This window comes from Nansenia antarctica, assembly GCF_963989245.1.
Source record: "Nansenia antarctica genome assembly, chromosome: 2".
In the NCBI taxonomy this organism is placed as follows: domain Eukaryota; kingdom Metazoa; phylum Chordata; class Actinopteri; order Argentiniformes; family Microstomatidae; genus Nansenia; species Nansenia antarctica.
This window is the reverse complement of record NC_137675.1, coordinates 42,066,871-42,085,474: the sequence shown is the minus strand read 5'-3', so window position 1 is coordinate 42,085,474 and position 18,604 is coordinate 42,066,871. Positions and strand designations below refer to the sequence as shown.

The 18,604-nt window shown below is 46.1% G+C and overlaps 1 protein-coding gene across 1 annotated transcript in view; it reads right to left on the bottom strand.

Annotated features, from left to right (window-relative positions):
• slc17a7a (solute carrier family 17 member 7a) overlaps positions 1-18,604 on the bottom strand; it is a gene marked incomplete at both ends in the record, with an annotated part of 59,870 nt that overhangs the window by 13,990 nt on the left and 27,276 nt on the right. Inside the window, 8 exons of the mRNA XM_080522486.1 lie at positions 155-287; positions 1,341-1,490; positions 2,106-2,248; positions 4,635-4,721; positions 6,787-6,874; positions 7,004-7,118; positions 7,846-7,964; positions 15,277-15,529. Coding sequence (XP_080378612.1) covers positions 155-287; positions 1,341-1,490; positions 2,106-2,248; positions 4,635-4,721; positions 6,787-6,874; positions 7,004-7,118; positions 7,846-7,964; positions 15,277-15,529 — 1,088 coding nt within the window. The remainder of the gene's footprint in view (positions 1-154; positions 288-1,340; positions 1,491-2,105; positions 2,249-4,634; positions 4,722-6,786; positions 6,875-7,003; positions 7,119-7,845; positions 7,965-15,276; positions 15,530-18,604) is intronic.

The window sequence follows — 18,604 nt, the reverse complement described above, 5'->3', positions numbered from 1 at the left end:
CTTCTCCCGCCGCCCCCCTTTCCCTCTCAGAACTACCCCCCCCCTCTATCTTTGCCGTTCCTTTCCTCTCCCTCCTCTCCTTTTTACCTCTCCCACTCTGTTCTCCCTCCTCTCCACCCCTTCTTTCCCTACCCCTCTCTCTTTGTCCTCTCACCTCCACAGTTCATGAGCTTCCTGACATTGGTGGTGGTCATCAAGTTGTGTGTTCTCAGGTAGTCTGCCAGCTGACCCCCGATGGGCACAATGATGGTCATCACCAGATGGGGCAGGGCTGACACTAACCCCACCTGAGAGAGAAAGAGAGAGTAGAGGAGAAGGTGAAGGGAGGGAAGAAAGAGAGGGAGAGAGTAAGAGACAGAGAGGGAAATGCAATCCATTGCAAATGTAATCTAGTAATCTATTAATATACAGGTGCAACTCAAAAAATTAGAATATCATGCAAAAGTCCATTCATTTCAGTAATTCAACGTAAAGGGTTAAACTTAAATATTATATAGACTCATTGCATTGTACATGCTTATACTTTTCAGAGGGCTGACATTTCTGTATTTAAAATCCTTTTCTTATTGATTTAATGTAATATTAAACATTTCTGAGATATTTAATTTGGGGTTTTCATAAGCTGTAAGCCACAATCATCAAATGTATAACAAATAAAGGCTTTAAATATCTCGCTTTGCATGTAATGAGTCTATATAATATCTAAGTTTATCCCTTTAAGTTGAATTACTGAAATAAATGAACCTTTGCACGATATTGTAATTTTTTGAGTTGCACCTGTATATTATCTAATTTGCAATAAAGACCTAGTCAATACTACAACAGAAAACATAGCAAAAAAGAAAAAAACACTGTTGTGTACTTATAGGTGGAATCTGTGATTGATACAACTTTTTGTTTTTACTTTTAGACTAATGATATATAGTCATTGATTCTTGAAGAATATAACTTATAAATGCTTCATGAATGTTCAACTGTCTTATCCCATCAGAACCTAAAATATAATATTTAGAGAACATTTTCATGACATATAGGCTATAAGTTATTGTCTCGACGCACGCACACATATACGCACACATACACATGCACCACTCTCTCACATCCGTAAATATTTATACAACTTGGTTTCAGCGTATTCATATTCTACACACCCTGATTCAGATATTGTTTGTAAACAATGTAATTGTAAACAATCACTGTAGCCTATGGCTTGAAAACATGGTTACAACTATCATGTTAATCTCATGGATGGTCAGCCCTTTCAGAGTGAGTGGTTCCATTTCTCCTGTCTCATCCATCAACGTTTTGTTCTTGTTTGAAATTGAAACTGTCTGTCTCACCTTGCTGATCTCAAAACCAAACACCTCCTCAAAGTAGGCCGGCTGGCTGATGAGCAGCAGGTAGAAGGTCCAGCTCCTGCAGAAGTTGGCTACGATGATGGCGTACACGGGCATCGAGGTGAAGAACTGTCTCCACGGGGTTTTGAATTTCTGCAACCAGGAGGGAATGTGAGATGGTTTGCCTGACAACCCTGACACAGCACAAAGTGACAGGCAAAAGGATGGTGGGGAAGCTGGTGAGGATTCTGGGAAACCCAGCCCCACCAATAGTTCCACCGGAGGAGGTCATGTTTGGAATGAGGTGTGTGTGTGTGTGTGTGTGTGTGTATGTGTGTGTGTGTGTATGTGGGTGTGTCTGTGTTACTAAGCAAACATTAAGAGATAGATAAGGTGTTTGATGGACAGTGTGTGTGTGTGTGTGTGTGTGTGTGTGTGTGTGTGTGTGTGTGTGTGTGTGTGTGTGTGTGTGTGTGAGAGAGTAGGGTTGGACAATATCCAAATGTTTTTATTCACTATATTCCTTTAGAAGATATGCAATAATATTGTTAATTGCTGAAATAAGGGTCAGAGAAAAATTACTGATCTGCAGCGCATATGCTTCTGCTGTTTAAAGCGTTTTACAGATCACTTTATGTAATAGAACAATATTTGATAATATGCCAACCCTATGTGTGAGTACTTCTAAGTATTAGATATTAGGTGTTTACAGCATGTGAGTGGCATCAATTCTATGTGTATGTGTAAGACTTGAGATATGGAGCATACCTGGTTAGGATTGACAAAGCCTGCCGACTCTCCAATGGCATCTTCAATGTACTTTCTCTCCTCAGGAGTGATGGTGGGGTGAGCTGCTGGGCTCTCATAGGACACCAGGACCCAGAAGAGATACCAGAATATCCCAAAAGAGCCTGGGAGATGGAGGGAGCGGCAGGAGATGGGACAGAGGGTGAGGTGGGAGAGGAGGGAGGACAGGATGGACAGAGAGGGGTAGAGGTGAAAGCAGAAGATGTGGGAGACAAAGGAGAAAGGACAGGACACAGGGAATGGTGAGAGAGGGAGATGGATGGAGAGGTAGGGATAGGAAGAGAGGGAGAGGTATGTGGAGAAAGAGTTTAAGATAAGAGGAGAGGAGGGAGGACAGGGCATATGGAAAGGTTAGATATGGAGATGGAGGTAGAGGTATGGGTAGAAAGGGAGGGATCGGATGAAGTAGGGGACAGAGAGAGAGCGAGAGAGAGGTGAGATGTAGACATGGGGGGTGGAGAGTGAGAGAGGTTTGGAGAAGGAGAGGAGTAGGAAATTGATAAAGAGGGGGAGAGTGACAGAGGCACATGGAGGAAAAGACAATTGATGTGTTAGGAGAGGGAAATAAAGGTAGAGAGTTGAAGTGAGGTGTAGTGAGAAAAGAGTGAGTAGACAAAATCAAGGCAAAAAAAAGGTAACTGCTTGGTGTTATAGTATGGTTACAGAGGCAATAGCTGCCTATGTGCCAAACAGGGGTGTAACCAAGGGTATATGTTTTACAGAGGTCATACACAATCCATGTACGGGTTATAGAGGATTTTTTCCGGCTCAACAGCTAGACACTGCACTTCGGTGCACTCTCCACTATGCAATGAATGGATTTGTACAAACCTTTTGGCAACTTTGCTATTTAGATTTTATTTGGGCAACTTCGATAATGCCATGCCCCCTGAAATGAACAAGCTGTCTCAATGCAATTCATTAATATTATAAGAGCATATGAATTATTTGATCAGATTTGATCATTCGTCTTTTGTAACCACTGAGTGTGTCTCTCCGTCTCTCTGCACACGGACCTCCACTGGCCTCGCATGGCCTAGAAGGCTATACCTTCTAATCACTTCCTTCATATGACTATACCTTCTAATCACCTCCTTCATATGGGTCTATACCTTCATATCACTTCCTTCATATGACTATACCTTCTAATCACCTCCTTCATATGGGTCTATACCTTCTAATCACTTCCTTCATATGACTATACCTTCTAATCACCTCCTTCATATGGGTCTATACCTTCTAATCACCTCCTTCATATGGGTTTATACCTTCTTATCACCTCCTTCATATGAATATACCTTCTAATCACCTCCTTCATATGGGTCTATACCTTCTAATCACCTCCTTCATATGAATATACCTTCTAATCACCTCCTTCATATGACTTTACCTTCTAATCACCTCCTTCATATGGGTCTATACCTTCTAATCACCTCCTTCATATGGGTCTATACCTTCTAATCACCTCCTTCATATGGGTCTATACCTTCTAATCACCTCCTTCATATGGGTCTATACCTTCTAATCACCTCCTTCATATGGGTCTATACCTTCTAATCAACTCCTTCATATGGGTCTATACCTTCTAATCACCTCCTTCATATGACTATACCTTCTAATCACCTCCTTCATATGGCTCTGCGGATAGGCTGAGTACAACCAATGAGAGAAGCAAGCGTATAGCCTACATGCTGAAATAGTCTACCAAAACATCTTTAAAACCCTGAAATATAATACAAGCCTATCATCACTAGTAGGGAAATCTAAAGAGAAAGTGCTAATGCAAAGTTGCGACCTTGCACGATTTGTGGGTCCTACTAATCACCCTAAACAACCCCAAAACAGGTAACCAAAAGTAGTCCAAACAACCCCAAACATCCCATAACAACCCCAAATAACCACAAACAACCACAAGCAACCACAAACAGGTACCCCAAAACACCACCAAACAACCCCAACAACAGAAGAAAGAAACCCCAAGCCACCACAAACTTTAGAATGTTTTTAGGCTTCGGCATTAAGCTGTACAGTACACCTGTATCCTGTGCATATGACCAATTAACTTTGACTTGACCTGACAAAGGCCAGTAGAGGGCAAGAGAGACAATAATATCAAATAAACTGTTGATAATACTCACAAATAATTAATGATGAATTAAATTAATTAACCTTTGATCCAGTCTTTTCAACAGTTTCAACTTCTAAGGTAAACTTCATGAACTTGTGTTTATTAAATTGCAAGTTGTGTTTATTAAATTTCAATGAAACAAATACAATCTTATTACAAAACAATGAATGGTTTAAATGTCTGTGGTTGTTTGGGGTTGTTTGTGGTTCATTGTGATTGTTTAGTTGTTTGGGATAGTTTTGGGTACCTGTCTGTGGTTGTTTGGGATTGTTTGGTTGTTGTTTGGGGTACTTTTAGGTACCTGCTGCCACATGATGGTTATACAAAATGGAAGTCAGTATAGTAAGACTGTTGTTACTCACCATACACATAGAAGACTGAAGACCACCCTGTATACTGTACCAAAACTCCAGCTAGGGGCATGGCCACCACTGCCCCTGCATAGGAACCTGGGACAAAAGGAGGGAACAGTGATTAATCAGTTTCAAGTTTCGAGTTTCAAATGTATTTGGATTCAAGTGTCACATTGAATTTACGCCAACATTTACGCCACCACAACGCGGTTACGTTGGCACTACCGCCACCACAACCGCACCACAGCCCAACTTCAAGGTTGCGGTTATAATAATAATAATAATAATAATAATAATAATAATAATAATAATAATAATAACTTTTTATTTGTATAGCACTTTTCCTGCAAACATTGCAGCTATGTATGTTATGTACTGTGTTTGCTGGGCATTCCCCAGTGGTAATGACAATGCCTTCCACCACTACAGACCAGGCAAAATTTAAACAGTTACTGTTTTTTCCAGTCTCTCACTTTCTCCTCTGTTATGTACATACGAGCATGTACGCATGTATGAATAAAAGAATGCCTCCTATATTAGGAATATTTTACATTTTAGCTCAGTTGTAAACTCTGGGATACTACAAGCATTTTGTCTTTGAAAGACTTGAAGTGTCAGGCCATGCCCTCACTTAACTTGTGACTCACTGTGGCCATTTCATTTAAGATATACATTTCTCAGTTAAGGAGGAGGAGATGTAATCATGTTCTTTTACATTTTATACAATTTTCAAAAACACGTACGATCCATCATAACGAGGTCATTGGCCCTGAGGAAATATGTTCCTAGCGTGGAGATGAACCTCTGTACCAAATTACTAGTCTCTTGAAGTCAATTATGTGTATAGCGCAACACAAGTTGCAACACGTTCTACCAGATGTATTGGGCATGCACACATACAAATACATACAAAATGTCTGTTCCTTGTACATTGACAGACGTATGTACCATTTGTTATTTCTAGGTCATGCTGCATGAGGGGTGTGGACTTCAAATTTGTATTTTCATTAAGAAATTGTAGTCAGATAGCATGAAAATGCATGACAGGGTGTGGCCTACAGCCTTTTACCATCTTGTCAATTTGCAAGCTCCTATGCCTTCTAAACAACAATCTAAACAACAATAATAATAATAATAATAATAATAATAATAATAATAAAATATGTGAAACAGAACACAGGCTGATCCACCAGGCTAACAACCGTAGTCCCTTTGCCCTGAACACACGTAGATCTCATATAATGGACACACTTGAAGATTAGATAGGATCTAACATTGAATAGGTGTAGGAAAGGTGGTTGTACAGTACCTCCACCTCCAATCCTTTCACATCTTCAAGGGTGTACAGGGAGAAGGGACTACGGTAGTGGTCATGACACATTTGTTTTAGGGAGCTATTTTGGCAAATTAATTTACCTTGGTGAGCTTCACATGAACAGAATATCATAGGCCTGGAATTAGAAATAAGCTTAATAGAATAATATTCAACTAGTTTACACGACACCACCAATTATGACAGCACTAGTACTATTGTATACTACTGCATAATGAATGAGTCACTGGTTGGATGTAGACTAGGCTAATAATGCAGGATCACGCAAGTTACACAAAGTTACACAAAGAAGAGGCCTGGACAAGGGGATGTTTCTGGGTTGGGGCCGAAGTCATTAAATGGTAAATGGACTGACTTAGGTAGCGCCTTATTCCAAAGCGCTTTACAATGGCCCCTCATTCACCCATTCACACACCAATGGCGGCAAGCTATCATGCAAGGCGCCGGCCCACTCACTGTCATTCTCAAGTCATTCTGTAATTGACAGAAGCCCCTCGGTTATACTACCTCTTCCTCTTCACATAGACCCATCTGGGTCACTGTACCAGGTGACCGACAGGGTTTGATCCTGTGACATCTGCATGGCACAATCATGTCATCATTGAGCTAAAGCCTTGGCCTCATCTCTGAGAGCTTCAGGTATCAAGGGTTGTGAAGCAAACATGTGTGACCAATGCACCTCTGTTACGTTGCCATATCTTCACATCTTCTAGGACCATTGTAAATAATGTTGTGTGGCATACATTTGCGGTGTGAAAAAGACAAAGAGGGATGGGAGAGGAGAGTGAAAGTATGTTCTAATCTAAACCATTTGGTTAAATATCTCACCACAAAAAGCTGTTGTGGCCAATCGACTTCTCTCTAGGGGCGGAGCCCATTTGGCCCAGATTCCGTGGCAGGCCGGGTATGATACGCCCTGTGGATGGAAACAAGTGATGACATACAGCAGAAGCTAAACACACATTATAACCAACATGCGCGCACACACACACGCGCACACACACACACACACACACACACACACACACACACACACACAAAGTACCTCAACAAGGCCCTGGCATATCCTGACTAGTATGACACAGCTGTAGTGGCAGCGGGCTGCAGCAGGAATCAGCATGTTCAGGGTGGACGTAGCCACTATGGCGAAGCCAAACACTCTTAAAACAAAACCAAGAGACACGATCAGAGGAAAACAAACAAGCTTTCATATCAACCAACGAAAGCAATAGAGAGCTCCTTGGGAAATAACACAATAATCATGCCATCAACGAGTGTCCCAGTATTACAGCACATACAGGCTATGCAGGGCACCTTCACACAACCTTAATCATAATGGTTTTGTCGTCATCCTTTCATGTACTGTATATTCGTCAGCCTAATTTTCGTAGCTGCACAAAAACAATATCCCTTATTGATGTGATCTGTGATCTCTCCGCCATTTTTAGAGTGAAATTTAGCATCAGGATTGATACCTCAACTTTTGAGTCACCATCCATTTCTTCACTGGAGTTGCTCTAAAATTACAGCTGAAGTCATAATTGGACATTTGAGGAAATAACCCAGACATCAAGTAATGTTCTAATACACTATACATAATATGAAATGGGTTTATAATGTCCTACACTGTCAGAACGAGTAGATCTATAAAGTTAATCTGTGTTATAATGCATAATATATATATATATATATAATACAGTGAGGATTATCATACATTATGCACTTTGGCCGTGTCATGGTATTATAATGATGTTATAACTAATTATGAGCTTATAGCAGATGTTATTCTCTATAAATGCCCCCATGCAATATTTTCTGTGTGTGCCTCAGAAAATGTTACCACATATTCATACATAGAGAAGAAAAAAAAGTTTCAGAGGTGCTCACCTGTTGGCAGCAAATTTTTGACATATAAAGCCACCCGGAATCTGTGTGACAATGTAGCCCCAGAAAAAGGAGCCATGGATCATTCCAACTGTCTCAGGATCCCAGCTGAACTGTGCCGCCTAGAGAGAGAGAAGGAAAAAGAGAAAGAGAAAGGCAGAGGCCGAGACTATGACTATGGGTGCATCTCAATACTCTGAAGAGGCATTCTTTCAAATCCACTGAAATTATCCAGCCTCCGTACCCTATCATAACATGCTGAATGTTGTCAGTTGCTAAAACATTGAAATGCAATTCAGGGTTTAATACAGGGTGTAATTCAGGGTTTAATACAGGGTGTAATTCAGCTCTGAATTTCATTAACTGGGATATCTAGAAGTCTAGCCTATTTGGGAGCCCATATAACCCAACAAAATATATATTTAAAATGGCTACATTCTGCTATCTTAGCCTGTGACTAAAGCTTGGTGCATGCTTCTGGCTGACAAAATGTTTGCTGTGTTTGTGCGAACAAAGTGACGAAATTATGAACCAAAAGAATATATATGTTACGGTACATGTGGGAATACGGTACATGTGGGAAAACTAGGGTTAGGGTTAGGTGCTACGTCGACTTGGTACATGCTGGCATGTCTAACCCTAACCGTAATCCTAACCCTAACCCTAACCCTAACCCTACCCCTACCCCTAACCTTAACCCTAGCACCGTAGCACCTAACCCTAACCCTAGTTTTCCCACATGTACCGCATTACCACATGTACCGTAACATATATATATTTGTTGGCTGAAGATGCTTGCAGTGTCTTGCCCAGCTGAAATGTGTTGACTCTGCGAAGCCTCTGCACTGCAGCTGAACATCCCACCACCATCTGCTATGTTGTAACATTATACATGTAGAAACTGTTAGCCTCCAGTTGACTTGTTATGGTTTGTGGGTAGAAAATGTAAAAGTAAGTGGTTGCCACCGGTTTGTGTCAGTGGCTTGGTAAACCTAACCAAAGCATGGGTTGCAGTTGGTCCTTGTCCTTGTCAGCAACACACTGACTTGCAGCCCAAAGTGGCTGGTTCAAATCATGCTTGGGACAAACAGCTATGTACACACATGGGTGACGCGACACTACAAAATGACCAGTGGTCATTCATTGGAATCTTCAATGGAAGATGACGACTTGACGAGATTTCGGGTGAAACGACCCTCGGCGAAGATGTTCTAGCTAGCAGTGCGACCAGACACAATACAGAAACTGGCTGTACAGTTTGGCTGTACAGTGCTCTGCATTAGTAACAGTGAACAATTTCTTCTTCTTTTGGCTCTATACTCCAAACGTTTGGATTGGTAATCAAAGTTCCAATTATTATAGGGTTAAAGTATAGATTGTTCCTGTTCCGATTCAGTTCGTTTAACTCCCATAACTGCATGTAAACTAAGTTGTTGTGCTTGTTATAATGATTCAGAAAGAAAGAAACAAGGGTTGGTAATGTGTCATTACAATGACCAGATTATTCCTAACTGAATGTCACATTACTGCACTGTCAATTAAAGTGCAAAAATGTATTCACCATCTCGTCTTTGGTAACTAGGGAATATTGCACTACGGACATATATTTAGGTGCACGCACCGGAAACGGAATTGGATAGACTACTGTTATAATGTGTACACCTGCATTCGCCCTGCTCAGGACTTGTTTGATTATTGTCATTCTGCAGAGTCATTTCATTAAAGAAGCTAATGAACAAATGGAATATCGTTCTTATTTATAATCAAACAACGTGATGCAGTCAAGCAGACAAACCAACAGAGAGGAAGACGCATCCGCGAACGACTCACACGGTGACACGGACATCGGCAAATAACGCTACCCGGGAATCTGAATACGGACATCTCGTCAAAGAATAGAACTGGTAATTAACCGAATATTTTTTGGGAGTATCTGTACTAATGGCACCTGTAATAGTGGATTGCCCGATCGAGGGCTGTGACTATGTAGCTAGACATGAAGAGGCAGCAGTGGTAGTGGCCATGCTGAACATACATGCCACAACACACACTGCAGTTCCCAGAGCGCCGAGCAGTAACAGTAAAATGGAGAAACTCAGGCGCCCCTCTATAGCTCTGGCCGGGACGGCAGAGACTTGGTCATACTTCGTAACCCGCTGGAGTGAATACAAGAGGGGCACTAAGCTGGTCGGACCCGACATCGTCACACAGCTCCTAGAGTGCTGCGAGGAGGATCTGAGGAAAGACCTCACTCGCGCTGCAGGCAGAAGCCTGGTAGACAGCGATGAGAGAGAGGTCCTCGCGGCCATGAAGGCGCTCGCCGTCCGTGCGGAAAACACCATGGTGGCTCGGGTGGCCCTATCTAACATGCGACAGGGACATGAGGAGCCCATCCGATCATTCCACGCCCGCTTGAAGGGGCAGGCAGACACATGCAAGTATGAGATGGACTGCACTAAGGCGGGGTGCGATCAAATCAATAACTTCACAGAGGAAATACTACGTGACGTGATCGCCCGCGGCATCGCGGACCAAGAAATACAGCTCGACCTGCTTGGCGAAAAGAACCAGGACATGCCATTAAAGGACATGATAGAGTATATCGAAGCCAAGGAGTCCGGGAAACGCTCAGCATCGCGCCTACTCGACCCTCAGAGCACAGACATGATCAGTAGTTCATATAGGCGAGGGAAACAGCAGGACCTTCGCACCAAAGGGGCCGCCAGGTGGGAGACACCGAAGGCCAAGCCTGACGGAGCATGCGTTTACTGCGGCGGGATGGGCCACGGAAAAACGCCCATATGGCGCACCAGACGTGACGAGTGCCCCGGCTATGGCAAGACATGCCGGAAATGTAGCCGCCAGAATCACCTTGAGAAGGTCTGCCTGGGTAGCCGGCCGGCCAAACCCCCACCTGAGAAGACAGATGTGGTGGGCGACGAGCAGGCGGCAGCCTTCGTCGAGCTGTGCACGCTCACCGTGGCCAGCGCGGATGACAAGCTACACACACTTCCCCTCGCTCACCACCTATACGACGATATGTGTGACAAGTGGATGAAGCGTACATCCAACCCGCAGCCTTACATCAACCTCTCCCTCACCGTCGAACGTGAGGATTACAGAGCACTGGGATTTGACCTCCTGAAACGCACCCGTGCAGTGACCCTGCCTGCCATGGCCGACACGGGCTGCCAGAGCTGCCTGATCGGTATCAAGGTCGCCCAACACATGGGGTTGAGTACGGAGGACTTCATTCCCGTATCCATGACCATGAGGGCGGCGAACAACGAGGGAATTCGAATTCTTGGTGCCGCGGTGGTCAGGTTCGCCGGTGACAGCAACGACGCTCGGAGGTTGGAGACACGCCAAATTGCATACGTGACGGACACTTCAGACCGCATATTCCTCTCCCGCTCAGCCTGCGTGGATCTGGGCATGATCTCGGACAGGTTCCCAACACTTGGGGAGGTGAATCTGGCGGCCTCAGAACTATGTGACTGCCCACGGCGTGCAGAGCCGCCAGCCAAATCAACCACGCTCCCCATGCCGGCGACCGAAGCTAACAGGGAAGCTCTACGCGAGCACTTACTCAAAACGTACGCCCAGAGCACTTTCAATACGTGCCCCCACCAGCCCCTACCAAGGATGTCAGGCCCGCCGCTCCGTCTCATGCTTGATGAGAATGCGACACCAGTTGCCCATCACACCCCCATCCCCGTGGCCATACACTGGCAGGATGAGGTGAAGGCAGGCCTCGACCAGGACGTTCGCCTTGGCGTGTTAGAGGAGGTACCCGTCGGTACACCGGTGACGTGGTGTCACCGCATGGTGATCTGTGCCAAGAAGAACGGCAAACCACGCCGCACAGTCGACTTCCAAGCACTCAACAAGCATGCGTTCCGCGAAACCCACCACACACAGTCCCCTTTCCACCAGGCGAGACGTGTACCCAGCGGGAAACGCAAGACTGTGTTCGACGCGTGGAACGGTTATCACAGCGTCCCACTGCACGACGATGACCGCCACAAGACGACATTCATCACTCCATGGGGGCGCTACCGGTACCGTTCAGCCCCGCAAGGGTATATGGCGTCGGGAGACGGTTACTCACGAAGGTACGACGAAGTGGTTGCAGACATCGGCAGCAAGACCAAATGCGTGGATGACACACTGCTGTGGGCTGACACGATCGAGGAGAGTTACTTCCAGGCAATACAATGGCTGGATGTATGCGGCCGGAACGGAATCATCCTCAACCCGGAGAAGTTCGTCTTCGGCGCATCCACGGTGGACTTTGCAGGCTTCACGATCACCATGAACGACGTACGGCCATGCAGCCGCTATCTGGAGGCGATCCACGACTTCCCACGTCCACGCAATATCACTGACATCAGGTCATGGTTTGGACTGGTCAACCAAGTGGCCTACGCCTTCAGTATGGCTGAACGTATGCAGCCGTTCCGGAAGCTCCTGCAGAGTGGGGCACGCTTCGAATGGTCCCCGGAGTTGGAGGACATATTCTGCGAGTCGAAGGACACGATCGTCCAGGAGATCGAGCGTGGTGTGCGCATCTTTGATAAGGCCAAGCCGACGTGCCTCGCCACAGACTGGTCGAAGGAGGGCATTGGGTTCTGGTTGTTTCAGAAGCACTGCCGGTGCATGCCAGTCAGGCCCTTCTGCTGCACTGATGGATGGAAGATAACCCTGGTCGGCAGCAGGTTCACGCATGCAGCGGAATCCAGATACGCACCTGTAGAGGGTGAGGCCCTCGCAGTCGCAGACGCCTTGGACAAGGCGCGCTACTTTGTGCTGGGCTGCAAGGACTTGATCATAGCGGTTGACCACAAGCCGCTGCTGAAACTCCTTACAGACAGAGCACTCGACGACGTACCCAACCCCCGCCTCAGGAACCTCAAGGAGAAGACCCTGCGTTATCGCTTCCGCATCGTACATGTCCCGGGCATGAAGAACAAGGCGGCGGATGCCATGTCACGCAGGCCGGTCGGCACCTCTCGACCACCGCTCATGAACCTTCCGGACGACAGCGCTGCCGCGGTGACCTACCTCTCGCCCAGCACGCACACTGACATCCTGTCTCTCCTACGCCAAACTGAGCCGGAGGACAGCGACGACATCGAGGATGGTGACCTGGCATGGTGCGCCGCGGGGCTGGAGTCATTGCGATCAGTGACATGGGACCGCGTCAGGGATGCCACCAGCAGTGACAGCGATATGCGTACGTTGGAGGAGATGGCGGTGGACGGCTTTCCCGAGTCAAGGATCGGGATGCCTGTGACAATTCGTGGCTTCCACCAATACCGTGACCACATTACATCCACTGACGGGGTGGTCTTGTTCAAGGACAGGGTGGTCATACCGCCCTCACTCCGCGTTGAGGTACTGAGTGCCCTACACGCTGCCCACCAGGGCGTCTCGATGATGACCGCCCGCGCGGAGTCCTCTGTGTTCTGGCCAGGCATGTCAGCCGACATCAGCGCCGCTCGGAACAACTGCGAGCACTGCCACCGGATGGCGCCTTCACAACCTGGGGCACCGCCGACCCCGCCCATCCCGGCCGTTTACCCCTTCCAGGCGGTGTGCTCAGACTTTTTCATGCACAGAGGTGTACACTACCTCGTGACGGTGGACCGTTACTCGAACTGGCCGATCGTATCGAGGTCATCGGGTGGCGCTCTCGACCTGATAAGCCACTTACGTCGCGCCTTCGCGACATACGGGACACCTGAGGAGCTCTCATCGGACGGGGGGCCTGAGTTCACCTCCGCCGAGACCAGGTCTTTCCTGCGCAGATGGGGGGTCCACCATCGCCTCTCATCAGTGGCTTTCCCCCACAGCAACTGCCGTGCAGAGATAGGAGTGAAAACGATGAAACGGCTGATCACTGACAACACTGGCCCGAAGGGTGAACTCGACACTGACGCCGTGCAGAGGGCGATACTGCAGTACCGCAACACGCCTGACCCGGACACCAAGATTTCCCCAGCGATGTGTGTGTTCGGCCGCCCGATACGCGATTTCATCCCGATCGCCCCCGGAAAATACAGGCCTCATGAAACTTGGCGTGAGACACTGACAGCGAGGGAGGAGGCCCTCCGCAAACGCCATATCCGCACAGCGGGCACCTGGGCGGAGCACACTAAACGCCTTCCGCCGCTCGTAGTTGGGGATTTGGTCCGTGTACAGAACCAGACAGGACCCCACCCCAACAAATGGGACAGGACGGGCTGCGTCGTGGAGGTGCGTCAGCACGATCAATACGTGATCAAGATTGACGGCTCGGGCAGGATCACACTTCGGAACAGGAGATTCCTGCGCAAGTTCTACCCGGTTCGCAATGACCAGCTTCCGCCCCGATCGATCTATGATGATCTGGCGATCCGCATCGCCAGGCCGGCGCCTATTGTTGCGCCGCGGCTGCCTGACCCCACAAGCGACCCTGGAATACCCGTATCGGAGCCTGGGTCCACCCCGCCGCTGGCGCTGCCATCAGCGGGCTCTCCCCGGCGTGGGACACACCCCACATCCGCCTCGCCTGTGACACCAGCTCGAGACTCGCCAGGGTGTGCCGTCCCCCAGATGTCGCTGCCGGCCCCTGGGGCCACAGTGGTCTCTTCCCCGCCAGTCCCGGTCACGTCGCTGCCGCCGCCGCCGTCAGGCCTACGCCGTTCCGCTAGGGCGACCTGCGTGCCTGCCTGGCACAGAGACTTTTCCATGGGTTGACATTTCTAGGTTATATGGGTGTTGTGTTGTGTTGTGTTGTGCACTTTGCTTGTTGATTCGTGATTTGTACGGACACTTGAGTTATTCTCTTCTTATAGGCTTGTTGTTGTTTCAGCCTTTATTGTTGTCGTGTTAAAGGCTCGGGGGGAGATAGGGAATATTGCACTACGGACATATATTTAGGTGCACGCACCGGAAACGGAATTGGATAGACTACTGTTATAATGTGTACACCTGCATTCGCCCTGCTCAGGACTTGTTTGATTATTGTCATTCTGCAGAGTCATTTCATTAAAGAAGCAAATGAACAAATGGAATATCGTTCTTATTTAGTAACCTTAGATTTAGCGTTAGATTTTGATTTAGCTTTAGATGTAGATGTAGATGTAGATTTTGATGTTGATTTAATTTTAGCTGAGCCTTAGTTCTTTTGGTTTATTTGCTCTTTTTTTTATTTTGTTTTTAGTTTTACCCCTGTTACCTTCAATTTCTAGTCCTTCTCCTGTCGAGTTGACAACCTGCTAGACACCCCAATTGCACAGAAGTCTGAAGTAAATGTTTTAACACTGAGTGAAATGTGAACGTCACTAATCTGAATTTGTGCGATCAGATTTCTGATGTCTTTTTCAGATATCTTTTCTATTGCAAAACCGTTTACTGTTGATCTGCCATGGTCACTACAGCGACACTCACCACTAGCACCTCCTTGTTTCCTTTATAGACGGTTTGGTCATTGACCATGCTAACGATGGCCACGCCCAGGTTGCAGCGAATGCCGAAGGAAATGCAGAAGCCCAGACCAGAGAGGATCGCAATGATGTAGCGCCGGGGCAGACCGCAGCAAGTGCAGTCCACAACAGGCAGCTCTTTTTCCTCCACCAGCTCAGGACGGCCCTCCGCAGACAGCTCGATGGTCTCACCATTGGCCTGACGCTTCTCCAGCAACCTGGGTACAGACAACAGCTCTGTCAGTTGTGTCTTGTATGACAAAAACCTAAATATCATGGGATTTCTTCGATTTTGGTTATTGATTAGGAGACAGATCATGAAAGAATTTTTAAGGGATAGTTAAAAAAAAAAAAAAAAAAAAAAAAATATATATATATATATATATACTGTATATATATATATATATACTGTATATATATATATATATATATATATATGTTGGACCGTGGCGTGTTGGAGGCTCATCCAGACACTTTTTTCAGTAATATTTCCATACTTGAGATTTCTTTGGCTAGCTCCAGGACTAGCATTTAGCCATATCAGTGTACATGAATGGGATCACTCCAAGTAAATGGGAAATTAGGTCTAACAACAAAACCTGAACTATCCCTTTAAGGCATTATACACCATTTTCTTCTCAAATCAATGGGTATACATCATTGGTTGAAAGACGGAATTAGATGAGGATACTCTCCTTCGTTTGTACAGAAGGGTATTGTTATTGCTCGTTATTACCTGTGTGTGCCCTCGTTATTACCCGTGTGTGCCCTCTATGCTATGCAGTGAATGGTGTTAACATTGTCAGCCCAGTGTGCTTGGGGTGGAGCAGCTCAGATTTAGCAGGGTGAGTCTCATGAATTCATCAGAGCAACACATCCGGGTATTTTGCCCTTGTGTCATGCCCCCCGCCCCTTTTTGGGGGAAACACTCCCTTTAGTTTGACTGGCAGTAAATGCAAATCCGAGGTCTTTAATAGAATAAAATAAGTAAACAGTATTGCTTTTTAACTATTAGCAGCTCAACTCAAATGACCAGTCAGGCAAACAATTATGTAATGTTGTTGCCGATCAACGATCGGTGTCGTTAGACATATATTTTTTTTTTTTACAAAATAGTGGTTGATGAGTTTCCTTTCAGTCTGCCTCCATCGAAGAATGACCCGACCCAATGGCCTGAGGTGTCATATCCTGGCATATACAACTACCGTAATGAATCTCCCGGTAATGTATTTCTGACTATCTATCACTTTTCTGACGTTAAGACACTTTATTTTGCTGTTTTGGTAGTCTGTTCAATGTGACTAGCTCACATGTCCCCCTCCACCAGGCCATGTTTTGGCTATAGTTTGCTGTTCATGATTTTGTAGTTAAATCATAGCTGGCTAGCTATAACCTCTTCATATACCTACAGTGGGGCAAAAAAGTATTTAGTCAGCCACCAATTGTGCAAGTTCTCCCACTTAAAAAGATGTGAGAGGCCTGTAATTTTCATCATAGGTACACTTAAACTATAACTATGAGAGACAGAATGGGGGGAAAGAATCCAGGAAATCACATTGTAGGATTTTTCATGAATTAATTGGTAAATTCCTCTGTAAAATAAGTATTTGGTCACCTACAAACAAGCAAGATTTCTGGCTCTCACAGACCTGTAACTTCTTCTTTAAGAGGCTCCTCTGTCCTCCACTCGTTACCTGTATTAATGGCACCTGTTTGAACTCGTTATCAGTATAAAAGACACCTGTCCACAACCTCAAACAGTCAAACTCCAAACTCCACTATGGCCAAGACCAAAGAGCTGTCAAAGGACACCAGAAACAAAATTGTAGACCTGCACCAGGCTGGGAAGACTGAATCTGCAATAGGTAAGCAGCTTGGTGTGAAGAAATCAACTGTGGGAGCAATTATTAGAAAATGGAAGACATACAAGACCACTGATAATCTCCCTCGATCTGGGGCTCCACGCAAGATCTCACCCCGTGGGGTCAAAATGATCACAAGAACGGTGTGCAAAAATCCCAGAACCACACGGGGGGACCTAGTGAATGACCTGCAGAGAGCTGGGACCAAAGTAACAAAGGCTATCATCAGTAACACACTACGCCGCCAGGGACTCAAATCCTGCAGTGCCAGACGTGTCCCCCTGCTTAAGCCAGTACATGTCCAGGCCCGTCTGAAGTTTGCTAGAGAGCATTTGGATGATCCAGAAAAGGATTGGGAGAATGTCATATGGTCAGATGAAACCAAAATATAACTTTTTGGTAAAAAGTCAACTTGTCGTGTTTGGAGGAGAAAGAAGTTGCAGAGTTGCATCAAAAGAACACCATACCTACTGTGAAGCATGGGGGTGGAAACATCATGCTTTCAGGCTGTTTTTCTGCAAAGGGACCAGGAGGACTGATCCGTGTAAAGGAAAGAATGAATGGGGCCATGTATCGTGAGATTTTGAGTGAAAACCTCCTTCCATCAGCAAGGGCATTGAAGATGAAACATGGCTGGGTCTTTCAGCATGACAATGATCCCAAACACACCGCCCGGGCAACAAAGGAGTGGCTTCGTAAGAAGCATTTCAAGGTCCTGGAGTGGCCTAGCCAGTCTCCAGATCTCAACCCCATATAATACCACTGTATACTATATATACTATGCAGGCTATATACTGATTAACAGTTCATCACATTGGCAAATGCATCATCTATGCCCATTGAACAGATTTATTCATTATCCTATCTTAAGAAAACAAATGTAACATTCTCATCTAGGGATTTACGCGGCAAGTCTGACTTGACTGGAAGGGTCCCACTGTTTACCATTTTCATCCTCTCTGCGGTTGACCTGAAGCCACAGATCTCTTCTTTTACTGTCCTTCACTCTTTGGGGAAGGAAAGAAAATCATAAATGGGGACTTACGTATGTGGGAATATTTGACGTGCAAAAGCTTTTAAGCATGGTGACACAAACAGCAGTTTTCCGTGCTCGGCATATGTTAACGTCTTCTGAATCAGCAGCTCTCCCTTTGTGGGAGCAGCTGTCGTTGGCATGGCCCCTAGGTAGGTGGGTACCCATTACAGCACCTCTTCACAAGGCCTTGTCCCTGCTGCTGCCCTGGCACTGCCCACTCTGTCACACACACCACACACCACACACCACACACACACGCACGCACACACACACACACACACACACACACACACACACACACACACACACACACACACCACACACAGACAATTGTGTTGTCAAATGACACACACACCATCAAATGCATAGACACTTGTAAGAACCAATTGAACACT